This window comes from Talpa occidentalis, unplaced genomic scaffold (assembly GCF_014898055.3).
Source record: "Talpa occidentalis isolate TD23 unplaced genomic scaffold, MPIMG_talOcc4v2.1 talOcc4.16, whole genome shotgun sequence".
In the NCBI taxonomy this organism is placed as follows: Eukaryota; Metazoa; Chordata; class Mammalia; order Eulipotyphla; family Talpidae; genus Talpa; species Talpa occidentalis.
The window spans coordinates 74,963,585-74,991,571 of NW_023601653.1; the positions used below are offsets into that span (position 1 = coordinate 74,963,585).

The 27,987-nt window shown below is 49.8% G+C and overlaps 1 protein-coding gene across 7 annotated transcripts in view; it reads left to right on the forward strand.

Moving 5' to 3' along the window:
• The window catches only part of CACNA1C (calcium voltage-gated channel subunit alpha1 C), a 561,196-nt gene that overhangs the window by 415,783 nt on the left and 117,426 nt on the right, over window positions 1-27,987 (forward strand). For 5 of the 7 annotated variants that reach the window (XM_054696576.1, XM_054696574.1, XM_054696573.1 and 2 more), the window contains one exon: window positions 27,082-27,172. In XM_054696576.1, the coding sequence (XP_054552551.1) occupies window positions 27,082-27,172 (91 nt within the window). Of the gene's footprint in view, window positions 1-24,634; window positions 24,710-27,081; window positions 27,173-27,987 lie in introns of all 7 variants that reach the window. The other 2 variants (XM_054696571.1, XM_054696570.1) reach the window with 1 other exon arrangement.

Genomic DNA, 27,987 nt, shown 5'->3' on the forward strand with positions numbered 1-27,987 from the left:
TATTAAATATCTACCCACATGGGGCCTCTCTTTCATGTCATTAAGATGATTTAAATGCAGCCCCAGCCCTCTAAAACTTGCAGTGTAAGACAGACATTTATGTGGATGAGCCTATAAAAGACAGACAGACGGTGGAACCAAAACATTGAATTTCCACACAGATCAGCAGGATTAAATATTTACACCGGTGGTATTCAGTTATGTGACTCGGGAGCCACTTTTGCAATCATCATTAACCAACAGAGCCGCACGGCGGCTGCATACCCTGTGGAGTCGAGGAGAGCATATTATTGAAATTCGGAAATTTGAAGGCTCACCAGAGCAGCAGGTTGTGGACGGAAGGGCCCCGTGTGACTTGAGAGCAGGAATCTTAGTGTCTCTGATTTACATTATATATGTGTCAGAGGCATGTGCATCATTATTTGAGCTTTTTTAAAAAAAAAAAAAAAAGACCTTTTAATCAGTACAGTCAGCATTCACCCTGTGTTAGCCCATGGTCAGGGCTTGCCTCGAGTCCAGATTTCTGTGACCACCCCACCAAGCTCATGCCACTCAAGTGCAAGTGGCATGAGAAGAATCACTTGCAATCTTTTTCCCTGTCCTTTCTGCCTCTGCACCAAAAAGTTATCGTGCATTTAGAGGGCCGTCCTGACCATGCCAATGGGTGAAAGCAGACACCTCCTTGCAGACCCCATTAATGTCCCTCCCATGAGCTCTTAGCTGGTGCTAAGCGGAACCCTAAAACCTTAGTGGCAGAAAGTTGCTTTAGAGATCAGGCGAGGAAACTAGGACCCAAGATGGGAACAGCTCACTTGGGCTAATTGTTAGAAAAGGGGGTACCCACGGATACCCATGGCCCCCGATCCCCAGGCAGGCCCCTGGCCCCCAGGCAGGATTCTCTCCACCACACCAAGGCATGCTCAAGGAAGACTCCTTAGATGCCCTCCCAGCAAACTCTCCCTGACTCCCCCTGAATGCCGGGGCACTAGGAGCAGTTCCCCGCTTTGCCTGTCTTCTAGGGCCCTGGTGGGGTCCTCAGCCGGCTGCCTTTCTTTCGCCCTGTGTCCCTACCACCGACACAGCCCTGCGCTGGGGATCCTGCAGCGCACATGCATCAGATGCTGCACAGTTGGCGAGTGCCTGTCCCTGAACGAATTTCGGCAAAGCCTCTTCAGCCCAGCTTTGAGCCGACTGTCACTGAACAGACTGTCACCGGACTTGAGTAGGCTGCTGTTCGATCTGTTCAGGAGTGACTTCCTGGCGGCATCATTAACGACTTCCTTTCAAAGTGCTTTCAGATGCACATCTGCTCTCCACTAGCTCTGAATCATGCTCCCCTCCTGAAGGTGCCATCTGAGATCAGGCCCACAGGCCTGGAACCCTTGGAGCAGGCACCATGGCAAGGGTAGGCATGCTGCAGTGCCATGGGCAGGTACTGGGGAAATGAGAGGTGCTGTGCCCCCAAGATGCTGTGATTAGCAGGGCTGCTGTCCACTGAGGCTTCGCAGTGTAGAGACCTCCTGGTAGTTCTGAATCCCCCATGTGGGTGCCGTGGAGTGGGCACAAATGACCAGGCAGGGTACTTCTCCATAGCCAGTGCCTCTGCCTTTGGGGCACAGCCGGCTGCTGTTCTGACTGCATGTAGATGCCAGTGCCCCAGCCTAGGGGCAGAGGAAGAGCTACCCCCGGCCATGGCCAGGGTGCAAGGAGAAGGCAGCATGCCAGCCCATCTCAGTGAGCTGCAATCCGTCTTTTTCATCAAAAAACAGCTACTGGTACATCTTGCAAGTTAGAACTGTCAGGGGGCCATGTCCGTCTTCTCATTGAAGGAAGACTAGTTGCTTCTGGAGGAATGAAGAGGTAAAAGCTACAAAGGTTTTGGGGGGAGACTTTGTGGCCTACCCATGCCCAGCATGAGGGCAGCAAAGGTACCTGGGGTCTGCTGCACTGTAGGTTGACATGTTCCCCTGCAGGAGTCACCTATGCCCCCCAGGTCCAGCACCCTCTCCAGATAGGAGGGTCTAGGGAGCGTGGGGCCCAGCAGTGAAGGTGAGTGAAGCACAAAGAGGGAGATGAGTGCAGACAGCACACACAGAGCGGGGCTCTGCTGGAGTCTCCCCCGCCAAAACCTAATATACCCCAGAAACTGCAGGATTCAAATGGTTAGATTGATAATGGGAACATGGTCAGCGCTCACTGAGAAAGCTACAGGAAGGGGTTCCTTATACCCTTTCTAGATTCCTGCCATTGTGTGGGTGCAACTTTTACTGCCCTAATGTCTGTTGAGGATGAAGCCAGCAAAGAGGTGGCCCAGGTAGCCATGAGGATGTTAGCCAGGCACTGTGTGAGACAAGGCTGCTGTTTCTGGGAGACACAGGAGGACTCCCTGGTCCCCAGGGGAGAAGTGAGCGGCCGTGCTCCCGGGATCACTGGCCGAGGAGAAAAGAGGCTGTTGGCTCTTGAGTGCCGGGCAAGGCTGGGAATCTTCACGGGGGGTGTCAAGCCCCCAGTGAAGGGGAGGTCCGTTCCTTCTCCAGGGCCTCAAAGGGGGTGTCCTCTACCTGCCAGCCAGGCTCTCAGCCCGAACAACATCTTCCCAGCCCCTTCTCTGTCCAGCGGCTCCGTCATCAACCAGGTACCAGGTTGGAAAGTCCTCTTCTCTCTCTCTCTCCTCCCTCCTCCCTCGTCTGTGGTCCCTCTATCCTGATCAGCTCCTAATTTCAGTCATTCTCCAGGTCTCACCCCTTCCCCTCCTGGAGGGTCCCTCTCACCCCCTCCCTGCTCTTATCTCTGCCCTCCTGCCCCAGACTGGCAGCCACTTGCCTGCTCCGCCTCCCAGCGCCACTCCCACCCAGCTGCCAACCTGGACAGAGAGCACAGCCTCGTGGATGCCTCCCAGGCCCTCCCTCTCGGAGTTTTCTGGGCCTTCCGCCTGCCTCCCCAGCTTGAGAGGGAGGGCCTCTTGTCACGTGCAAGCCCTCGGCAGCAGAGTGTGCCTTCCTCACTGCTTTTCATCCAGGACAGCGACAAAATGAACAGACACCCCTTCAGAAAATGCTGATTGCATTGAATTGACTTTTCTTTGGCTCAAGAGAATGAAGGTTTCCTTTCTCTGCCTTCCTAACTAGTTGACCCAGTACCTTTTGTCTAGTCTCAGCCATACTCAGGATAGGCCCTTGGAAAGCATATCATGGTTGACAGTCTGGAAATGATTTAGGGGGTCAGAGGGGCCTGGAAGAACAGTTGAAGGAATTAGAAGACTAGACCCATCAAGAGAGAAGTCTAGACAGTAGTGTAGCAGAGGTGAGCACCCTCACTACCACCTTCACTCCTGGAGGAGGAGGCATTTCCCAGAGTTTGTGGAATTGCTTTTCAGATTCTGAGGCTGAAAAGTGGACACACATCACTGACTGTGACACTCCTGGGCTAGCGGGCAGAGGCGAGACACGGGCAGGGCCACCAGAGGAGACATGTCTTCCCTGTGTGCATGGAAAACAAGGGCTCATGTAGGGCCTCCTCCTCAAGGTCATGTCCTGTGGGTTCCAATATTCTCACTTTATAGATGAGGAAACTGAAGTTCAGAGAAGTCTGTTTGTTCATGTCCTGCAGCTTGTCTGTGGCCACTAAGCTCTGTCGAATGGGCCTGACACCCAGCTCTGCTGTATTCCTTCCCCATGATGTGATGGGAACTAGGAGAGCCCCACTAGGCCTCAGCCAGAGTGGCTGCTCCCTCTGCTTTGATAAAGCAGTCATTGCTCTCATTCTAACATGAAAGAGGCTGGATGGAAGAAGGGAGGGCCAAGAGAGGAGGCAATAGCGGAGGAAAATGGCTCTTAAATGTTGACAAATGAGGGGAGAGAGCAAGAAAGATCAGCTTTTTTTTTTTTTTTTTAAAGATTTATTTATTTATTTATACAAGCATTGGGTACAGTCAGAGGCGCGGGAGGGTGAGAGAATTCACCAGAGCCAGAGTGGAGAACAGAACAGGCAGACTGACGAAATACACTGCTGAGGGGAGCAGCGGGCGGCAGGAGAGGTCTGCGCGCCATGTGGGACCCTCGCCCGGTGGCCGGGGATCGAACCAGTGCTGCAGAGACTACAGGCAGCTTCGCAGCCCAGCGCTCAACCGTTGCGCCACCGGGGTGGCCCAAGAAAGATCAGCTTTCTGATTGCAAGAACTCTGTCTGAAGCATGAGGGGAAGTTACAGCGTTATCTTACTCAAACCAAAAAAAAGTTAAGTGAGATCAAAAGCCATCCTTCAGAATGCTTGAAGAGGCAGTTTCCTTGAAAGGAGACGCATCACTTTTATACCCTAGCAGTTCCTCTTGCTCAGGGTCCTCATATCCTTGATTGGAGGAGGGTGCTGGTCACCCAGAATGCTCCAGGAATGGGACACCCCAGCGCACCTATGTCACTTGGCCTAAGCAAGGGCACCTGGAGGAAAACGGTGCCATCCAGCTCTGATGACTCGGGCATGTGAGCCCTATGGGGCCAGCACTTCCGTGGCTCCGATCACCCCAGACCTTGGCCTTACAGGGGCCTAGAAGGGGTCCTTTGGCCAAGGATAACCTCAAGGTGAGGGCTCTTATGTGGACAGTGGAGGTAGGCGTGGGCACACGTGCCCAGGCCTAGCCTTGATGACCACCCCCTACCCCTCCACACTTTCTCTCCCTCTCTGCTGACTGAATACAGGTCCATGGAGACCTGTAGGGCCCAGGGGTGGCACAGCCACCCAACCCCTTGACAGATGGATCTGCCTTTCCTTGCTCAACCTCACCCAGGAAAGCACCCTCCCCACCCCAACCAACACAGCACTGATTTGATGTTCATTTGGTGCTTTGCAAAAGGATCCACACACCTGGGAGCTACAGGTAGCTCAGCACAGGGACTGAAGGGAGACGAAGCATCCTGAATTTCCCTTTGATCCACTCCCTCCGATGACCAGCGCTCAGCCCCCAAACAGAGCCCCCTGCTGTGCAGCTGCCCTTGGTTCCCACCACCTGCCCTCACTCCCTCCACGCAAACACTGAGAGATAAAAACCCCATGTCACATCAAGACAGAGCACCTGTCAGAAGGCTGCGAGTAGAGGACAGAGAGTGACAGCTCCCGCCTTGGCGATGCTTGCTGATGTGGAAAGTTATCATCTGGTGATGGAGGGAGAGGCGCCCCGTGCTGTCTCTCCAGCGTCAGGACAGAGGCCGCAGGAGGCCAGGGGAAGGGCACAGAAACCAGACTGCTGGCCTCAGAGCCGCAGACAGGCTGGAGGAGACCTCCTGGGGTCCCACACATGGCAGGCGGTCCTGCCCGCTTGAGGGAGCATTGGCGCCTCCATTCAAAACATATTTAAGTACCAACTGGGCATCAGAATACCAAGATAAATAAACACAGCCTGTGTCTGAAGGGCACTTACAGCCTAGTTAAGGAGACAAGCAGGTTCAGCAGTGAGTGGAAGACATGAACAAGGTGCCGGAGAAATACAGAGCAGAGAGAACAGTCTGGAAGAGTCGGGAGGGCTGTCCACCCAGAGAATGCTCTGAGGGTGCCACACCTCAGCAGTCAGGGTGGGATAACTGTTGTGATAAACACCCCCCAGATCAAGTCTCAATTGTTTCATGCAGCCAAGGTGTTTCTCACCTCACGGTTCCGTGCGGGTTGAATTCAGGAGGGGAAGTTCACAAGCCCGCCGTCAGCACCACACCTGCTCCCCTTTGGTGGCTGTGCCACCCTGGGCCACTGAGGTCTCCGTGGACCCTGCATCTGGCCAGCAGAGCAGGGGGAGGAAAGGAAGCATGGGGTCGGGCAGGTTGTGGAGGCCAGGCCTGGGTGTGTGACCTGCACCCACCTCCACTGGCCAGAACGCAGCTGTCAGCTCCACCTGCTTCGGGGGGACTGGGAAGCTCCAACCAGCCAAGTGCTCAAGGACCAAGGAACGGGATTTGGGTGGACACAGAAGCGTCTGCCACCCACAAATCGGTAGCAGTTCTCAGGATCAAAAGGATGAAGAGGACATTGGAAGCTGAGGGAGCTGGTTATGTAAAGTGTAGAAGCAGATAGAAGAAAGAGGAGGGGAGATGAAGAAAGGGATGGGGAGGAGAGAGGAAGGTTGGAAAGAAACGACACTGTCTGGGGTGCTCAGAGAGAAGCCGGAGGGCAGGCTGAAAAGGACTGAGACCTGGCCCCAAGGGCTCAGATGTGGGCTTTCTCCTGTGGATCAGGAGGAGCCACCGCAGGGACTTCAGCAGACGTGCTGGTTCATTGTGGAGAGCTTGCGTGCCGACGGTGGGGGGCGCGCAGGGCCATCAGCCGTGTCAGGGGCTGTTGGTTCTGAAATGAGTCTTAGGAGGGGATGGATTAGAAAGGCCTTCCCTGGACGAACGCATGCAGATTCCCAGGGGCCCGGCAGACACCCTCACTCTCACCCAGGAACCTTCTGAGACATCTTCTTGTGCTTTCACAGACCTGAGGTTGGAAGTGGGGATGGAGACTGTGGCTACTGACTTGGGGGGCCCCCCGTTCTCCAGCTGGTGTGTCCTGTCTGCAGGGAGCCCCATCCTGCCCTTCACCCTTGCTGTTCAAAGGCTGTTCGCAGGTCTCTCTTCTGCCCCTGACCATAAACACACCATCAAGCTGTCCCTTTACCCTGAAAGGTACCCTGCGCCGAATATCAAGTGACTCCCTCGTTTAATGCCTGCCTTGTGATTAAGTGGCTTATGAAAAAAATGTTGAGTAACAACCCCAAACACAGAGCTTCCATGGCCCTCTCCTTCAGGATTACTTCATCAAATGGAAATGCACATGCCTCTGGTGATAGCTACAACGTTTCCAGAAAGATTTATGCTCCCTTAGAATAGGGAAAGATTCGTCCTCTTAAATAACTGTAGCACCTGCTGTAAGTGCTGGACTATTCATCTCTGTGATCACTTAGCATTTAAGTCACGTGGTTAGAGGCACAGGGACCTCAGCTGGTGGGCAGCAACAGAGAATTGTCTTAAGGGACTTGCTCAATAGAAGGGGTGGGCCCTGGCAGGGGGCGACGTATGAAATTCTTCAAAACAGAAGGCAAAATAGCAGTAGGGCTGGGCTGAAGGAAGTAGTGAGAGCTGACGAGGGGGGCTGGCCCATGTAAGCATCATTTCTGTCTCAGAGCAGGCCCTGTGGCAGATGACTGTAGACTGCCTTAAATACCATTTATTTTTCACAGTTCTGGAGGGGGGAAGTCGGTACCAGCATGACCCCGTTCTTGGTGAGGGCCTTTCTCCTGGCTTCCAGAGGGTTGGCTTCTGTGTTCTCACATGGTAGCCAGAGCTAGCTAGCACCTGACCTCTTCTAAGGTACTAATCCCATAAGGGACCATCACCTAATGGCACTCCCCCCAAAAGTCCCACCTCCAAATATTACCACATTGGGATTAGAGTTTTAACATATGGATTGGGAGGTAGGGGTGAAAACATGCAGAGGAACAGATATTCAGCCCAGTGCAATTACCGTGTCGCTATGCCAGACCCCAAATTCCTTCTTTAGCCAAGTGGATGGCACAATCACAATCAGAAATCCACAGCATCCTAAGACCCCAGGGAGCAGAGGGGTGTCTAGGCCACTGAGTCTGTCTCCAGGTTTCCTCCCCAATCATGGTGCTTATAGATTCACTTTCTGTTAGAGACGCATGCAAGTTTCAACACTGTCTGAGGACAAATCACAGATTGTGCTCAAAGGTAACAGAAAAGGGACTGTGCAAAGGCTTCTCAGAAGAGAACAAGCAGTTTTGTTTCTTTCCAAACACCCAATTTCAAGTCTAAACTTGGAGCTCACTGGAAAAACTATAAACTTGCCTCCTCTTGCTTCCAGCTTGGATCCATCAGCAGGCACGCTTGTCTGGAAGGGCAGAAACACCCCCTTTCAAAGAGAGGATGAGCTAGAAAATGTGTTTGCACCCAAGACCCTATTCTCAAAACATAGTCCAGGAACAGTGTCATGGAGGCACACCAGGGTGGCAGCAGAATGTGATTTCAGAAGATATTGCCAGATAGTCTGGGAGGAGAAAAGGAAGCAAAAGATTTAGCCATTTACTGAGATTCATAAAAAAAAACACATATCGGGCCTCCCCAGTGGCACAGCGGTTGAGCGCTGGGCTGCAAAGCTGCCCCCAGCCTCTGCAGCACCGGTTCGATCCCGGCCACTGGCGAGGGTCCGACATGGCGTGCAGACCTCTCCTGCTGCGCCCGCTGCTCCCCTCAGCAGTGTATTTCATTGGTCTGCATGTTCTGTTCCCCACTCTGGCTCTGGTGAATTCTCTCACCCTCCTGTGCTTCTGACTGTACCCAGTGCTTGTATAAATAAATCTTTAAAAAAAAAAAAAAGATTCTCTTAAAAAAAAAAAAAACACAGATATTCCTTGTAATTTAAACTTAATTCCCATTAGTTTATTGGATTGACCAAAATTACCCCCACAAAATTTTTCCAGGGTGATTCCTTAGACAGAACTTTGATGAAAGAACTTTAAAGGCTCATCTTTTCTGTTAATATTCTGTTGCATATTTAAATTTTGATCTATTTGAATTTTGATAAGATTCTTCAGTGATGGGTCTTATGAAAAATGTAAGAATGTTAAGTTTTTTAAAAGTCTAGACAGCAGAGCCTTTGATACCTCCTAAATCATGTTCTAAAAATTATTTGCCAAGCATAAAGCTGGTTTTGACTGACATATCCTACACCTTACGTGAAGGACTTCCGAGAGCACCTCGTATGCAGAACACAACACAAACATTCCAAGATCTGAGGTCAAGAGAAAATAAAAACACGAGCCAAAAGCTGTTAAAGAATTATTACAACTGCACTGGAACCTGACTTCCTTTCACTTGGGGGTGATATTATAGATCTGTTCCCAACCCCATGCTGACAAGGTGAGAGCCTTAATTATATGCTTGACAGGGTGCTTTAAGGTGAAAAGCCATTGTTTACTTTTCCCATTCCAAGCATGAACTCAGCCTGTCCAGCCATTCTATCTGTTTCAGTGACTCATGAGCTATGATAAAGATATCCAACATCAGTTATTATAGTCACAAAACTCTTTGATAAGAACAATGTGCGCTTGCACACACACCATACACATGAGCCAGGAGAAACTGAGGACTCCCCTCTTGTCAGGAATGTTCTGAGCTAGAGTCTATTGTATTTATTCATATTTGCTTCAGTCAGCTGGGTTGGCTGGAAGCCTTCGTGATGTTTGCTGTGCCTAGCAGAGGCAGAGAGAAAGGCCCCTGCTGTCTTCTGAGGGCAAGGCTTCTGCTTGAGGTGAAAACCAAGGCCAGTGGTGGAGGCCTGGCCTTTCAGCCTCTGTTCTCCATGATGGAGCAGCTGTGCTGGTCAGCTGTGAGGGCCAAACAGAGCTCCCTAGGTTTTCATCAGGAAGGTCTCAGCAAAATTTGTAGAGCTTCTTCTTGAGCTTCTGAGATGGTATGAAATAATTTCCATCATCATTTCCATAATCTCTTTTTTTTTTTTTTTTTTTTTATATAGAGGCATGTTATTTATTTATTTATTTGTTTGTTTGTTTGTTTGTTTGTTTTGTTTATACATGCACTGGGTACAGTCAGAAGCCGGGAGGGTGAGAGAATTCACCAGAGCCAGAGCGGGGAGCAGAGCAGGCAGAAGGACCGAAGTACACTGCTGAGGGGAGCAGCGGGCGGCAGGAGAGGTCTGCGCGCCATGCGGGACCCTCCTCCGGTGGCCGGGGAGCAGCCGGGGATTGAACCGGTGTCTCAGAGGCCGCAGGCAGCTTCGCAACCCAGCGCTCAACCGCTGCGCCACCGGGGAGGCCCTCCATAATCTCTTAATGGCTTGATTCTAGTAATCCATGAAGTCATGCTTGAGTAGCTGAGTTAGACTCCACTGATAGGAGGTAAATGACCCTCATCTTTCTCTCCTAATTGGATGCCAGACTTTGGGGTCACAACAGTCATAGTGTGTTGTGACACCAGGGGAGCCTGAGAAAAACAGGCCACCTGACCTCCAGCCCTGCTCAATAACCCAATGGCAGCTTGCCTCATTTAGTTTCCTTGTTTGTAAAATCAGGGGTCCAGTCTGGCACCTTCCGGTACTGGCATTTTGTGCCTATAATTCCAAGCTGACATATATTAGCTTTAGTCCTAGGAGTCAGGGCCAAAACTGGATCGTTCCAAGTCCATCAGACCCCAGGGAAACTGGGTTGATTTCAGAGTCCTGCAGTCTTCAGACCCCTAGAACTTGCACTGGGTCTCCTGCAGGGTTCCCTGAACCCTGGAGGCCACTGAGTTCTTCAAAGACCTTCTTCCAAAGTGTCACCTGTGTCCGCCCTCAGCCTTAGGAGCCGTGTCTGCTCCAAGCCTCCCTCAGATATCATTTCCCTTTCTACCTGCCCTGCCCTCACCATCCCTTCCTCTGCTCCACACTCCCTCTTTGTGTGCCCCAAATACCTGTTCCATCTCTGCCTAATAGCACTCACTGTACATGCTGTAGCATATCTATTTATTATCCAGCTTACACCATCTGCCTGGTTCTGCTCCCGGTAAGGGTGGGAATTCTTGTATTTCCCAGCACCATCACAGAACCTGGGAGACAGGCAGCCAATGAGTGGTGGATGGAAAGGAATGGAAATTGAGGGAGACAAAGGGATCTTGACCTGGAAGTCTTTGTAATTCTGCCACTTAGAGCAAGTGATTTGGGCCTGCCTTGTCACCTGTCAGATCCAAAAGCAGGCCAGCCAGATCTTGTTCAACTGATCACGGATTAATTTTTCATCTTTGTCAACATTTCTTTTTAACTTCAGGGAGAGGGCTGTGTCACGATGCTTTTCTTCATACTGCACCTCTTCTCTCATCTCTTCTTCAAATGCATCCAGAGAATGTCAGAAATATCCTTATTTTATTTCTGTCTCAAGGATCCAGCTAGCCAGCTAAGAATGGCAGGCAGGAAATGGTTAAGAGAGTACCAAGAATAAATTCCTAGCTGCTTCTTTAGGACCGGAAAGCTGAATACGTTTAAGGCTTGAAAAGGTCAGCTCCCTTCAAAGGGGGCAGAGGTTTGATTTCATCCATTATGTGGTCTTTGGCATAATGCTCATTTCATTCACTGGCTGCGATGGAGATTTATGGAGTAAATGTTATCACAAGCTGAGACTTAATGAGATCTCAACTGTATCTCCTGGATGGAGTGGAAAGCAACCATTTTGGTAATAAATAGAGAACAGCATCTAATTTGTAAATTCCTTTTTCCGTTGCTAAGTTTAATCAGATCAGTGAAACTGAAGGGAATTGTTGATGACCAAAAATTATTTTCCATGCCTTAATCTGGCCAGGAAACATTACTCCTAATGGAAATGGCATGGTACTCTGGCAATGGTAGGGGATGACATTTGTCATTAGACTAACCCAATTGTTGCATATTTAAAAATATGTTTAGATCAAAATCTATTTAAAACCAAACTAGAGCGGAGGCCCCATATTGCTCTGTTACTAGAGTCACTGGTTCATCAAAGCGGAAGTTCTTTCCAAATGAACCATGGAAATCGATAGCAGTGGCCATCTCTAAAGGGCCAGGGTGCCTTCCTCTTTACCCCACACCTCCCAAGGAAGGTTGGATGGACTTCCAGGTGCCAAGGTTGTGGTCACCAGTCATGTTTTGGGATGTGACATGGGGTGGGTTAAGAGAATAGAACACGATCTCCTTGAGGGTTATAAAAGAATTCAAGAGGCACAGAAGTGAGATTAATGTAGCTATCTTTTTTCCTGTTGTGCTTAAATATTTTTGTGTGTTTCATCATAGTTAAGGATTTTTTACACATTGTCTTCTCACAAGCTGTTCAGCATTTCCAGGGCAGGGAACATGCTGTAGTTCAGATACTGTCAGACAGTAGGAACTTCAAGAACGTTTCATGATGAGAATGACGACAGTGATGAAGACATCTGGGCAGCTGATGACCCCAAAGGGAGGCTGGTTGACTTTGCCATCCTTAGGGACTGGCGCCGAGAACCCATCTATCATCACCAATCAATGCTCATCCTCCAGATGACCTTTTAGATGCCAAGCAAGTGATCCTGAGATTCTTCTTTTTGGACTGTGCTTGGCTTTTTCATTTCCCAATAATCTATACACGGTGTCCAGGCATTCTACACTCGGAGCATTAATAGTGAATATTATGATGCTAGCTGCCACTACTCAAACTCTGGCCTGTCTGAATCCTACAAGCCACCCTCTTCCCCAGGCAGGGGAAAGATAAGCACAGAGAACCAAGTATCCTCTCCCCAGATCTCATCCTAGCGATAGGAAGGGGAAGGGGAAGTACAGGGAAAGAAGACCCAGAATGGCAGTCAGGAGACCTGGCCCTGGTCTCAGCTGTCACACTCACTAGCTCTGTCACCTCGAACAAGCCCACACTCACTAGCCCACACCTTCTCTAGGCCTCAGCTTCCTAATATATAAAAGTGACACCTGAATCATCTTCTTTTCTATAAATCCTTGAGCATTCTGAACCCTTCGGAGGCCCCTCTGGCACTTTTTCTTTGAGCCGTGTATTCCAGAACTGGGGGTGGCTGAGCAAGGGGACAGTGTCCTTGTGTTGCAGACACAAGACGGTTCTCCCCATCTTGGTGGGGCAGCAGGTGCCCACAAGAAGGAGTCCCTTATGTAAGAACCTCAGGTGGCCTCTTTGCAGCCTCCAACAGCCCACCTCTTCATGGCCCATAGTCTTCTGCTCTTTTCCCAGAGCCAATATCCTGATATCTTTGTCTTTGCCTTGAAAGCATCCAGCAGTGGGATCTCAGTGCCAGGAGGGCTTCCAGAAGCCTCTCCTCCCTTGTGTCCCTGTCTGCACACGAAGCTCCTCCATAGCATCTTGATGGCGTTTTCCCCACACCCACCTTCTGGTACACTCGGCTGTGGGAAGGCACCGGATCACAAGATCTGGCCATTTTTGTGCAGTTCGAGTTAAGAGAAGATCATTTCTTCTGAGCTGACACCTGAGGCTGTTTAACTTCCACACACTGGTCTGAGGTGTTGTGGGTGCAACAGCGTCCTCCCAATGGTGCTGTTAATTATCCTCACCTGGTTAATTACGAGCGCTAATTGCTTCTCTGTCTCTGCTCCCCACCCCCACCCCCCGCTTTAGTTTCCATCAGGGGTGTGCAGTTGAGATCCTGGCAGCCTCTTCTCATTGGCCCATCTATGTATGAGGAAAGCACCGAGCTGTCAAAGCTCCATGCCCCGCCAACCCTTGCGGCCGTGCCGAGAGGACCCTGGATCTTGGTGTGCCCGACTCTGCCATGTGCATTTTCCATGACACCTCTCCTCTTTCCTCTCTCTTTCTCCTTCCCGCACCCCCATCCTCTGAGATGCGGCCCCTCTTTTCTCACCAGTGCCACTTCTGTGCTGGGTCCTTCCCCTCTGCGAGGAGGCTCATGCTCCCATGGTATTATTGGAATTAAAAATAGGCCGCTGTCTCTGTTCTGCTCTCCCCAAATCTGACATGCATCCTGCCTTCACATCTTTTTAGCTAAGAATAAGAAAGATTCCTGTGATGCAGGCAGTAGAGGCAAGGGAGCTGCTCGAGTCTGCCCTGCCCGTGATGCACACCTGCTCCCCACAGAGCACACAACCTCCTGGGTCGGAAGCCCCCCACAACCCACCCTCCCTGGCCATCGCTCCATCCAGACCAGAACTGCTGTGTGTGTCCTCTCCCTCCTCCTGGGTGCCCTGGGCCACTGAGCACACAGCACCAGCCTGTGGAATCTGTGCCCCAGGCCTTGAGAACACCAGGCCTGCCACCCATTTAAGGCCAGATTTCTGGAGCATTAGCATTCCCCACTTCCTGCCTTGCCTCCAGGCCTTTTGCTTGTGGAAGACAGTGGGGCCTGTCCTCTAGGTTTCAAAAACCATTTTTCTTTTCTAAAGGAAGAACAATCGTCCTCTCCTGCAAGCCCAGCTCTCCTGAGAAATTAAAGGAGACTTCTGAGATTAGGGGAGGAGGGAGAGAGGGCAAATAATACCTTTGATTCAGATTCAGTCTTGGGAGGAAGGATCTGGGGGGAGAGACTGCTCAGTAGAATAATAAAAGTGACTTTGTCCAGTGTTAAAATCTGTCCCTTCCTGCATATTTGGTTTGGGGCTGGTTTCTCCTTCTCCATGCCTGGTGTGGGGTCCCCCCCAGCATCTATGGGCCTGAGCAACCACTGCCCCCAGGAACCACGTCTTGTCTCTTCCCTAGACTCTCCCAAGAGGTAGGAAGAGCCTCCCCAAGCCAGTGGCTGCCTGTAACTCCCATCCCACCCCCAGACAGGCACCAGTGAACAGCTCACCCCTCCCAGACACGCACACTGTGCCCCTCCAGAGGGTGAAGAAGGGGTCTGAGAAGAAAACTGAGTGAGCATGTGTGAGCCAGTAGAGCCCAAGTGTGTGGAGCGCCCCTGGCCTTGGCAGAAGATGCAGGTCCTGGGCAGGTCGCCTCTGGTTCTCAGGGATCTGCCTTCGCCATGGCAGCTTTCTGGAAGTATCCTGTCCAAAAGAACAGAGTGAGGCCGAAGATGGCAGATAGAGTAGGTGAGGTGAGAACAGGGCAGCCTCAACGCCTCCCATTCCCAACCGCGAGACACAGGGCATATAGGCCATGGACAGTGGCCAGAAGCCCACGGCAGAGACCGGCGTCTGGCCTGGCCTGCTCAACCAAGGCCATGTCCTCGCCCACAAAGAGTGAGCAGAGACATTCTCCCTGACCCTCCTGGGCAGGTGAGGAGCCAGTGAGTGATTCCATGGATGTGCTTCAATGTCATGCAGTGGCGGGCTCCTTTGAAGAAGGGCTGTGTGTGTGGCAGAGTACCAGACCAGGACAGACCACACATATTCTAGAAGAAAATGCAACACTGTGGCATTCAAAAAGCCTTCACAAACGTGGTAGGACAGCGAGTAAGAAGATCGGTACATATGGAGAAGCCCAGGGAAAGTTCTAGATAGGTGGCCACAGGGCAGAGAACAGATCGTGGTCATGCAAAGTACCTGGCGAGCACCCCTGTAAAATGGTGTCAGAGCAGGCTGCCCACATGTGGCGTATCCAGAGTGACTGGGACAGGCAAGGGCTGCGTACAAGGGGAAGAGGTGGCTTGTGTAGTGTGGAACCAAGCTGGGGGGCTTTGGGAGCAGACTGAAGGGCCTGGGCGGGGAGTGACAGGGATGTGATAGGAGGAGTCAGTGCTCAGGAAAGATTTCTCCAGCAGAGGAGAGGACGGAAGCCATCAAGGGCCCCTCTGGCTGGCCCAGCCCCTCACCCTCTCACCGTTCTGCAGCCCGGGGTTTCATCAGCAGGAGTGCTGCGTTCTTGCAAATCTCAGTTTATCTTTCCTAATGCAAAAGAAATCTCAGCAATCTCCTCGCAAACCCCTAGCAAATGCTTATCCAGGCTTTGCTTGAAAACTTGGAGTAATGAGCACCTCTAGTCTCTCCAGGCAGTCGAGTCATTTTAAAAATGTTTCCTCTATGAGGGCAAAATCTTTGCCCTGCCAATTCTCTTTTCTCAATGCCTGCTCCTGGTAGAGCTCCTCGAGGCAAGGGTGTATCTTCCTTCCGTTGAAAAGACGTCAAATATTTGAAGATGCTGATGAGGTGTGTCTCCTCCTTGACCTTATCTACATGGACTCTTTCCAGTTTCTTTCTAGAATTTGACAAACGGCCCTGCGGTGTCCCAGAGCTGTGTCTCTAGCTGCTGCCTCTATTTGAACCTGGTCCTAAGTTCTGAACCTTTATCCTCACAGCCTGACTCACGCAGAGAAGGGGTGCTTGCCTCCCTGCACCTTGGCCCAAAGCATCGAACCTAGAAATATGCAAAGTGATCGCGCTAAGGAGCTCTCTGTTAAAGACCTGGATAATACATGTTGCCAGACAGACCAAGTACTGCATCCTCGCTGGGGCAAAGCAAGAGGAAAGTAAGAACTGCAAGCATCCAACCAGCAGATTTGGGAGATTGATTAAAGGAAAGGATTCACCACAGAAGGGGGCAAACTGATTGATATTCTGACAGCTGCCCATAAACTCGTTCATGAAATTATGGGGCCAAAGAGGCACCATGGGGTTGGGAGCTGAAGTGAGTCACTTCACATAAATGCCACTAATGGAGGCAGCCTAGAAATTTAAGGCAGCAATTTTCTTGCAGGCAGGAAGGCAAGGCAAGGCTGAGACCCTTCCAGAGTACTGCTTCTTTCTCCAGCTCCCCCTGGGTGGGCTTCTTCAGATCACGCTGGGCCAGCTTGCCAGAAATCTGACCTGGGCCAAAATTATCTGGAGCAGCAGAAAGCAGGAAGGGGACCAAGGCCAAGAGAAAATGAGAATCAACCATGAGCTCTGTCCGTTATAAACAGCAAAGAACAGGGCACACAGGGTGAAACTCATCCCCAGAGGAACTTTTGAATTCTAGACAAGGAGGTCAGTCTCTTGTCCTATGCTTAGCCGTCGCTACCAAGGGTGGACTTTCGGCCTCTCTGTGATGTGTGTGAACGAGTGGGAAAAGGAGGCAGCACTGGACAGAGGAAAGATGACTGGCTCTCTTACTACTATGCGACCTTGGGCGAGTCACTGACCTTCTGGGCCTTAGCATTCTCACCTGTGAAACGAAGGGCTTGCTGGCACCTTCTAGCCCTGCAACACAGGTCTGGTTCAGATCTCCACTTTGCAGTGGGGAAACTGAGCCACAAAGTGAAGTAACACATCCAAAGTCTCGCGGATCCAGGTGATGGTCAGACTCATACTCAGGCACCTGGCTCCACCGCCCATTCTCCCAGGCATGCAACTCTGCTATTGCTCCCCGCCCTTGACCCAGAAAAGCTAGCAGGACACTGTGCATGGGTTGATGAGCTCTGTGGCTTCTCCCCAGGATCTGCTCCTCCATACTTTCTACCCTTCTCCTTATCTTACATCCTCAGAACTCCCTAGTCCTCTCTCTACTTAGGAAAGGGCTTTATCAATTCATCCAGTTTACAGAGTGGCTAAGTGGATATTTCACATAACATCTACTAGGCGCCAAATTCTGGATCTTATTAGGTTCTTGTTTTGAATAATTGACTTAATTTTTAAGCCTCAGTTTCCTGATCTGTATACAGTTGTTTGGGGCTTGCATCACTTGATATATGTCAAGTTCCTGGTATATAGTGAGATCAAGAAGCTGGGCTATTATTATTTAGGAGTGACTGCTATTCCTATGATGCATCCTGGAAGCATTTGCATTCTGGGGGCACACATCTTAAAGTGGAGGTGTACCCTCACTGGACTGAGTGGGCAAAGGGTGGGGCACAAGTCATTCCTTGACCCTTTCATCCAATACCACATGGGCAACCATATGCTGGTTAAGCCTGGCCTTGGGAACTGTAGCAATGTCCTCTGTCTGAACTAATAGTAGTTTCATGCCTCAAAGGAGTCCTATACAGAAGAGTCGCCATCATCCTTATCTAGAAGGCCCCTGTCTCATCCCGGTGGTTGCAGTGAGCTGTTTTTCTTCAGGGGTGTCCAGCATCCTTTATGAGATCAGATGCCCCCATCATGAAGAGGGGAGCAGCAGGAGTGGGCGAGCAAGAAAATGCATACATGCCACTCTCTAGCCATTAGTATGGTGCAGTTGAACTTCCTTCCCGTGTCTCCTCCCACCACCACCCACCTTCCCTGGTCCTGACCCCCAGTAATAGCTGAGGTGGCCCCACTCAGTGGCACCATAATTGTAGAGAGAAATTTTCTGCTTGAGCGCTGCGTGTTTATGGCCTGCTGAGAGCACAACGACCCTGGTTTTCTTCTTTGGATTATGGCTGCAGATCAAGGGCAGGCATTTATGCCTCCTCCCAGTTTATAGCAGTAATAATAATTATGATGATGGCACATCATGCTTATATTGTGCTGTTTTAATAAGACCATGTTGTTTGGCTTCTTAATATTTAATCCTGTTTTATATTTACTTTCTGATAGCTTAAAATCAACCAGATTTTAATTGCTTCTGTGGAGGAAGCCATGCTGGGGTGGACTGGCAGGAAGTTTGGAGGAAGGTTCTAGAGGCTGGGAGCACCTGACTCTGTGACGTTTCTACCCAGACAGGCTGCTGTGGTTGGGTGCCCTTTAGCTTTCTTACCTTTCTCACTCACCTTTTTTTTTTTCTCTTTTTCTTTTGACAGTCTGCTTTTCTTCTACCCTACTTCATCTTTCTTTCCTACTTCATCTTTCTCTCCCTTAGCAGAGACCTTCGCTACATCACCTAGTTCAATTTACTTTGGAAAGAGATCAAGAAAATCTTGATTTTGTGAATGGTTTAGAGCTTTTTAGTTGCAAAACCAAGGCAAGGACTATCTCTGGCATCTCCGGGGCTCACGGGACCCAGGAGACCCCTAAGACTCTGAGCTGGGTAGAGACATACAAAGAGCTCCTGCACCAACTAACCCGAGCTGACATGCGGCCATGTTCTTAATCTGCCACGCTGTAGAAAAATACTGAAGGACTAACTTTCCAAGTTATTTTTCTGCAAGAGAAGATGAAATCAGAATAAATAGAACACAGTCCCTCCCAGCAGACTCTGTGCAGGGACAGTCATCCCAAGCAGAGCGTCTGGTTCCCTTACGCTGTGGGACGGAAGCCATCCCCATTGTAACACCACCGGTCCTTGTTGAATATTTGACCTGCATATGTGCATTGAGTAAGGTTATTCTGGAGGTTGCTGATGTGAGTCAGGCAGGCAAAGCCCTGGACTTGGGCCAGCCATCCTTTGCCATTTACTACCTCTCACTGTGGCTACTCACTGCAAAATTGGGGAACCACCCCTTCACCGGTCGATGGGATAATGCCATTTACCAGGCTCCTAACAGAAACAGCACTGTGAAGGAGAAGGTTTGTGAAGGAGCTGAAGGAGAGGTTTGTGAAGATGCAGGCAGCATTTAAGGAAGTCAGCAAGGGCCATGCAGTACCCTGGGGGTAGGAAACACTGTGGAAACTGTTATCACCACAAGCCTAAAGGGACAAAGTGTGTGTATTTGGAAGGCAGGGGAGCAGCAGCCGCGGGAGGTCAGAGAGGGTGACCAGCGGCCCTGGTCATGTGACCAAATGTCTAGCCTGTGACCTTAGCAACAGGATGCAACCTATGTGCAGCCACCTTACAGACAGGCTGCAGGGGAATGGATATTAGCCTCACCCTCCAGGGAGCCAGAAGAGGGGGTGCTCAGCTACAGTTCAATCCAGAGAATGCCCTAGCATAGGAGTTTAGGAAGGTCAGCCTCCTGAAGCATGGGGCGTGGCTGAGGGACAGAGGAGTATGTGAGGACACACACTTAGCGTGCCCGATGAATAGGCCTGCCCATAAAACTTCATGAAAGTGTAAAGTGCTATTATTCTAGTTCCATATCCAATACCTCTAGGATCTGAGCTAGAAGCCACAGCATTATAATATAAAGTCTCTGGCCTTAAGAAAGTTCTAATTTAGTCAGGGAGACAAATCTAATACATGTACAGCAAATACAAGAGAAAACAGATTAAAATTAGTCAGTAATATTAACAAATATTTACAATTGCTTATAGTGCTTAACATTTTACAAGATTATTTTATACATTACTTCACTTAATGCTTAGCAGAAGCACTTGAAATAAACAGTATCCTGGCCTCCTTTTTGCCAGCAAGGAAACTTGGGCTCAGAAGATTGTAACTCACCCAAAGATACACGTGTGGGTGAGGCTGGGGCTAAAACTTGAATCAGGCTTTTATTTAAAATTTTCACAGATCCCAGAAGCGGGGAGCTCAGAAAGGGGGGACTAAGAAGGGGGAACTCGCTGGCAGCAAGGGGTCCTGGAAGCCTCTACAAACTCCAACTGGGCCTCCAGGAATGGATGAAATTTGAAGAGTTCAGGGCTCAGCACACTTCTTCTGTAAGGGCCAGTTAGTAAATACCTTTGACTTTGCAGGCCTCAGAGCCTCTCCCGTCTCTAACCAGCAGCCATGGATCACACCTGAGCAAATGGGCATCAGGCCTTATTTATGAAAACCAGTAATAGCAATCTGGATTTGGTCCAAGATGTGAAGTCCCCGGACCTCTGGAATTCAGGACTGAAGCTGGGTGGACACTCTGGGAGAGTGCTTCATCTATGACATCATCCGTGCAAAACCCCAGAAGCTGGAATATACATGACAGGTTTGAGGACAATGAGCAGGGCAGCCCAACTGGGGCGGGAGTGTCTGTGGCAAGTAGTGGGGAGTCAGGAGGGTAAGCGTCCTAACCTGCTAAGGCTGCCTTCACAGACCAGGTGACCTAGACAACATAAACCTATTGTCCCTTCGTTCTAGAGACTCAGAGTCTAAGATCAAGGTGTCAGCCGGGTTCATTTCCTCTAAGGTCTCTCCTTGGCGTGAGGATGCTTGGTTTTTTTCCCCAGTGTCTTCACATGTCTTCCCTCTCTAAGTGTCTGTGTCCACATTTCTTCTTCCGATGACATCAGTCATGACCCTATTTTCATTTAGTTTCCTCTTTAAAGACTTTATCTCCAAATGTAGCTCAGAGGTTTGGGGTGAGAACATCGATACTTATTTCTGAGGGAACATAATCAGCCATCAGAAATAGGATGAATCATGGGCCTCCCTGGTGGCGCAAGGGAGGCACTATGGTGGCACTATGAAGCAATCTGCAGCCTCTGCAGCACAAGTTGGATCCCCGGCCGGCCAGGAAGCAACCCACATGGCGCAGCAGACCTCTCCTGTCTCGCCTGCAGCTCTCAGCAGTGTCTTTCAGTCAGTCTGCCTGTTTTGTTCCCCTCTCTGTCTCTGGTGAATCCTCTTGCCCCACTGCATCTCTGGCCTGCACCCCAGCTCTTGTATGCATAAATAAATAAATATTGAAAAAAAATAGGATGAACCAGATTACAGGGACTTTCAGACTCCAGATTAGAGTCAGTGAAGTAAGAAATTAGGAATCCTTTTGCTTGTTAGCCAGCACTCTGATTAGCACTTTGAGAAAATGAATACTAATTATAACATTCATATGCAAAAAGGACAATAAAATGGGCATTTGCCAAGGAGATGGCAAAGTAATTCTTCAGTTCCATCCAAGAGTGCATGGATGCCTGGACAATTGGATCCCGGCCCCCTGGCTGAGCCAGAACTCAGCCCATTCTCTCCATATGGCCCCCCTCAGCACTGCAGAAGCCCAAGTTGGTTGACAAATGCCTTCAGCTCCTAACTCCCCAGCTACTACATGGGGTCTGGCCCTGACACCCCAAGACTCTTCACCAAAAGGAGGTAAAAGATTGACAGCAGTTGGGCCTCCCCGGTGGCGCAGCGGTTGAGCGCTGGGTTGCAAAGCTGCCGGCGACCTCTGCGGCGCCGGTTCGATCCCCGGCTGCTCCCAGGCCACTGGAGGAGGGTCCCACATGGCGCGCAGACCTCTCCTGCCGCCCGCTGCTCCCCTCAGCAGTGTACTTCGGTCCTTCTGCCTGCTCTGCTCCCTGCTCTGGCTCTGGTGAATTCTCTCACCCTCCCGCGCTTCTGACTGTACCCAGTGCATGTATAAACAAAATGAACGAACAAACAAATAAATAAATAAATAAATAAACATGCCTCTATAAAAAAAAAAAAAAAAAAAAGATTGACAGCAGTTGATGAGTTCTCTGACCTTGGGTAATGAAGCTCCCAGTCACATGCCAGGGTGAAGACTGGGCATTTCTCTTGGCAAATCTCAAAAGAGGTCAAACATCCCTGCTGACAGTCACGACAGGACACTGTAAAGCTCCATCTCAGGGTCAATGTCGAAGCTGTCTTGGGTGACCAGAGATTTCAGAAGTAGGCAGAGCTCTCCATCACTCCCCAAGTTCACTCCTCATTCTCTCACATGAAGTTTTGCTCTATAGTCACCCAGGCTGAGACAGAAGGCCTCAAGGAGCAAGGCCGGGTATCTTACATGTGTATGCTATCCACCATCTTCTCTCAGCCCCAGGGGTAGGAAGGAAGGGAAGAGGAAAAGGAGGGTAAAGAAAGGAATCCCTAAGAAGATGCTGCATACTGTTTCCTCTGTGGATTGATTACTAAGTAACCTCATGACTCTTTTTCTTCATCACAATTAAAGTTGCTCCTAACTCCCAAGCTTTGGCCAGCACCCCACCTGCAGTCACTGTTTATTCCCGATAGTGGAACCATCTTTGGACACATGTTGTATCATGCTTGCATCACCATGGCTGGATGAGATCTAATTTCTTTTCACTGGAAGCATGAGTGTCCACACGCCGGAACAGGCTGGAGCAGGTGCACCACCTAGAGATTTGTTTTAAGCAGTAGAAGGAATTGACTGGAGACAACCATTTTGTAGAGAGGATTGTGATGCTGTGAGCCTGCTTTTGGTCTGTTGACCACAGCTGGCCAGCTAACCTGTACAGCCATGCTTTCAGAGATCTACCTGGTGCTGATGGAGGACTCCTAAATATTAATACCAATCTTCACAACAGCTTACATCTAATGCTCTTCTCCGCCAGCACACTAGATTCACGTGACTCCCACTTTCAAGGGATTGTCCCATGTTGGAAGTGGACTACTATAATCCCCCCCGCCCCCGGTATCCACATACCACTTTCCTCCAAGCAGATCAGGAGGGACATTGGATGCACCAGTCAAACAGGAATTGTCACCAAGAGTAGATGTTTCATGAGGAGAAGACTTTAATTCAAGTTTAATGTCAGTTGTTGACAACATGGTGTCTACCCAAGTCATCTTGGCATTCGTGATATTGCCTAAAATGTATTGTTATCCACCACCTACAATGGCAGCTGTTAATCACTCTTTCACAAAAATCTCATTTTCATTTGGAGTCATCTCAATATGTCAGGGGACAGGAGAGCCCAGAAACCCTTATTTGATCTACAGAACCTGCAACAATGGAACTAGGAAACTAGCTTCCCCTCCAGCGCTCTTCCTTAATATTCACCTTCCTAAATCCATCTGATAAAGCACATTTCCCTCCACGGAGGGTGTTATCATGCCATTGTCAGCAGATGAACAGACCATCCAGCCTCATTTCTGGTGTCACGGTAGATGGGACCACACTGATGCTAAAGCCCAAAGCTGATGGTGCATAAAAAGTCAAAGTGTTCTGGGCTGCCCATCATTGGCCAAGTAGGTTGTCTCCCCAGACAACTGCATGAACAGAGAGAAACTTGGTGATGGCAGCCTTTAGTCCTTTATACCTTTATACCTCCCAACGAAAGACCACTTATTATGACTGTCAGCATTCTAAATTGAGACAGATTATTCTAGAAGGGAAATTTGAATAAGTCGTTCACCTCAGCTCATAACTGTCAGTGCTTTTGTTCATATAGGATTTTTGAGAAGTGAAAAAATAATGCTACAGAGTTTATCCCAAGCTTTGGATTTCAAAGATGCATGTTTGAGACCTGACCCTTTACATAGGTTAAAAAATAAGCCTGCTGCTTTTCTATGAAGAACCAGTCTTCAGAATTCTCACCAACAAGCAAGATTCAAGAATGTTTTTTGAACATGATACAAATTCCAAAAGAAGCTGATATAAAGAAGCACCTAAAACTTGGGTTAACTTTGTCCTCATGCCTTTTCCTGGACCTGATGGGTCCACATACCCTTCCTTACCCAGGCATGTGCCCCCTTTTCTGAGTAGTAATAGACTTCCCCCCGCATTCATTGCTAAGTTACTCACCGCTCCTCCCCAAAAGCCTCCTTAGAGGCCCAGCATAGGCCCCACAGCTACCCCTATTTCAGTGAAGGGGAAAAACACTGTTCCTCAGATAACCCCCTCTAAAACATTTGACATCCAGAACCCAAAGTGCATTGCAGAGCACAGAATTCCTCCGCTAGCGTTTACAGTAATGGGTGTCTACACGCTCACTAGTCCTTCCTCTCTCAGTCCAGACCCAAGAGAATTACAGAATTCTCACTTACAAACAAACCACTTCCAAAGACCACTCATTGACAAGCAATTTAGTAACTATTTTGACAGTTTAAACTGATTAAAAACAGATCTGTGTATGTTCTATATGAGATTGGGCCAGAGGCACTTGGTGGGTCTCTACTGGATGGAATCAAAGGCTGGTGGATCAGTGGGTTCTTTATTCTCCTGCAAAGTGGAAAGAAAGTGAGAAAATCTGGGTGGAAGTGAGAAAATCCTTGAATCCACTGCAGGTGGCAGAGAATTCAAGTCACCTGGCCGTTGGACGGGGGCGCAGAGGGACGCCAATGCTGTCGTTTGTAGCAGTCACCCCATTTGAACCTGTAAAAGAAGCATCAGGACAGCGGTGACCCCTGTGGGGAAGCCCACTCCCCAAAGTCACTCACCAGATACATCAGTGTAGACTGAAGCCTCTGCCAGAGTAATTCCGTCTCCTTAGGGACCATCATTTGTCCCTCATGTGTCTTTGTGTTGTTAATCAAGTTCATTTGGGGGTTTTGGTTCTATTTTGTTATGTTTTCTTATATGTTTTAGTTTATTGCTTTTTGTAATTTTTTGAGTTTATTTTTGGAGATGAAAATGGATGTTGATGTGAAAGCTGAGTTCCTTGTTTTTTCTTTTGCCCGTGCCTGACTGCATGTTCTCTGTTGATGTCCGCCTCCTGGTTCTTGACACTGACCATCTTGTCTGTGAAAGGAGGCACTCCGGCGGGCTTACTTGATCAGAAGAAAGGGAAGTTTGCTTGGTTTAGTCACTCCACAGAAACCCATGGTAATGTTGCCCTGTGTTCTGTGTGTAAATGTATGTTGGTGCTCACCAAACTGGAGGGGAGGGGTCTCTCTTGATGATTATGATGCAGTGGCTCTGTGTGTGTGTATGTGTGTGTGTGTGTATGAGAGAGAGAAAGGGAGAGAGAGAGCATGGCAATCTGTGCCACTCAAAGCCACTGCCAATCTCTTGCCATGTGTGCAGTCAGCCACCATGGCAATCAGCAGCATCTATGCCTTGGTGGCGCCCCTCCTTTGAGTAGTGCCAGCCAAGACTGAGGTCACCATACATGCCAGCTTGATACCCATGCAGGTAGTGCCTTGATTTGTATACCATACAGCCCCCTAATGCTCAGGCCTGCTATCTTGGGTGCCTTCCCAGCCGAGCACCACCACCGTCACACCACTCACTAGCACATGAGGGGATCACTGGGTGCAAAGTATCCAAAAGTCAAAAAGCCCCTTGGACCCCACTCAACTCTAAACAGCAATATCTGGAGCATTAAAGGAACCTTAGATGAGAGGTGGTTGGAAAGGTGGATTCGAAGACTGAAGGCTCTTCAGTTTTACGAATTTTTGCTCAATGTACATTATGCAAGAAACCCCAGGACACTTGTCTCCCAGTGCTAGAAATGTCCCTAAGTCTGGTCTCACTCACCAGCTCCCCAGACCTTGGGCTGTCAAGGGAGTATAAACATTGTAAAATCTGACCATTTGGCTCTTCACCTCCTCCAATGCTCCCAGAACCTGATTCAGCTTTAAGAACTTGGTCTCGTCTTAGAGCATAGAGAAGGGAGTCAGTCAACATGAGGGCTATCAAAGTGAGTGTGACACAGGAGGTCACAACCCCGGGTCCAGTCCAAACCCACGGCACCAGCTCAGCACCTGAACCAGACCCCGCCCTGTGCAGTGACGGAGACAAGTTAGAGCTGACTCATGCCTAAAGTCCCATCCAGCCCCAAACACCTTTGAAATGACATCTGGATTTCTTTTTTACCCAATTTTATTGACAATAAGGCCTAAGTTGAGAGGTCTCTGATACAAGAACATACGGTAAGTTGTCGACTTTCGCTTTGTACCTTCTGTGTTCTTGACATGAGTCTCTTCTCACATGCCCATCTCGTCTTCATCCAAAAGAAAAGAAACTGGGGAAAATCCATGTCCACCTCCATTATCCATGTAGCCAGTACAAGTCTTTTCCTGGGCTGTGGCCACCCCTGGGGACTTGTCACCTGGTGGCCCATCAACTGATGCTACCCCTCCCCCAGCACTACTGCAGATTCTGTGGCTGCTGGGGCCTAGAGGCCATCCCACCATCTGAGGAGCCCTGTTTTGCAAGGGGAGCTGAGCCAGGCTAGAAGACATATGGCTGTTCTAAACAACAATGCTTGGCAAAAATAACAAAAGTAACAACCACGTTGTATCATATAAAAGGATACTAGAAAGTGTAAAGAAGAATTTTCTTGAGTTAAACTTTTGTTTGGAATAAAGTAATCAAAGGCATGGCTACTTCTCAGCCACCAAACTGGGTGCCAAGCTAGGAGGCCCGCACGGCTCTGACGGGTCAGCCCCTGCGAGTCAGGAGCGTGGCCTAGCAGTTTGCTCTCTTGGGAATGGGATGTTTGTATCCCAAATCAGCCGGCCGAGATGGAAATGTCCAGGTTACTGGAAGGGGAGATGATACTTTGGGCAGTGTATTGAGGCCATAATTGAACTTAATTTGGAGGCTTTCACACACATGTTCCCCATCCCTGGTGTCTCAATGCCAGTTTGCATCTGAGGACATGATTCTGGCGGTGGCCATCCCCCCAAGTTCTCTTTCAGGAATGGTCCTGGGCATGATCGAGTCAGAGCCCAGCATGCTCTGCGGGGAAAGGGGCGTCCTCCACGTCCATCTAGTGGTTGGCACAAATGCCAAAAATGCCCTTTCTATAGACAAGGTGGACTCTAAGTTTGGGGAACGAGCCCTTTAGAACTGGTGCATAAAAAGAAATAAGAGAACTAGAAAGTTTTCCCAAAAGTTCCTCTTTTTATAGCAAGTGGTGGATGCGAGTAAAAAAGTTTATTCCACATTTCCAAGACCCAGGAGCTGAGGGTAAAGAAATGCTCAGCATTTGCAGGATGTCGCCTGTAAGATAAACGATCTTACCCCCAGGTGTCTTCCCACATTCCCCCTAGATTACAGTGTCCTCGGCAGCACAGGTGGCCCCAGACAAGCAGCAGCCATGACAGTCAGGGCCATGCCAGGGCCTCAGCCCCCGCTCCCAATAGCTCCCTGCCCCTGGCAGCGCTTGGGATTGGTTGGATGCCAACTAATACTTCTCTCCCTTCTCCTCCCCACTCAATGCCTTGCTCTGCATCCTTTGACTCTTGCAGTGAGCATGCCCACAAGTGAGACTGAGTCTGTCAACACCGAAAACGTGGCTGGCGGTGACATCGAAGGCGAAAACTGCGGGGCCAGGCTGGCGTGAGTAGGCACGGCAAGCCCGGGGGCGGGCGTCTCCGGGGCCGAGGGAGCCGCTTCCTGAAGTCAGGGTGTCCAGACTGGTCCCTGGGAAGGCGGAGAGCAGAACTGCCCGCAGGAAACTGAAGGCTCAGGTGGCAGCCTGTGGGGAGGGGCCTGGCTCTTAGGCCAGGCAGGGATGTGGCTTCCCTTGAAACTGCTCTTCAATTCAGCACTTGTGTGAGAGTCTGATATGGATTTTGAACCCCTTTCCAGCACATCAGAGAAATCCAGAGGGAGGGGGGCTCTGAAGTGTCTTTCTTCCCAGCCCCTGTCAGCCCCTGTCACCCCTTTCATGAAAGCTAGCTGTGTTAGGGCCCCTGGGTCCTGCTAACTACCCTTTCCATTCTGATTAATGTGACCTGGAAGGAGAGCAAACAGGTAAGAAAACACCCTGGGAGGTGCTAGCATGTGTGTCCTCACCTACACTCTACGTTGTCCCTCTGGTGAAGGGAAGCAGGTGCTTCAAATGCCAACTAAAGTTAGCAAGAAATTCACCTGTGCTTAGCCTCAAGCAGCCAGCCTCCTCCTCCAAGAAACCCCAGCCTCAGTGTTCATGTCTTCCCTTTCCCAGGTCAAGCCCCCCAGCCTCAGTGTTCATGTTTTCCCTTTCCCAGGTCAAGCCCCAGCCCTGGCTTTGGTCCAGGGCTGGGCCAGCTGTGAGGAGGCCAGTGTGACCAGAAACAATGCATACCTATTTATCACACTCACCCATTTAGTTCTTAAAAATGGAATGCCTGGGAATGTTCCCCTCAAAAACAAAGGGAAGAAAGGGTTGA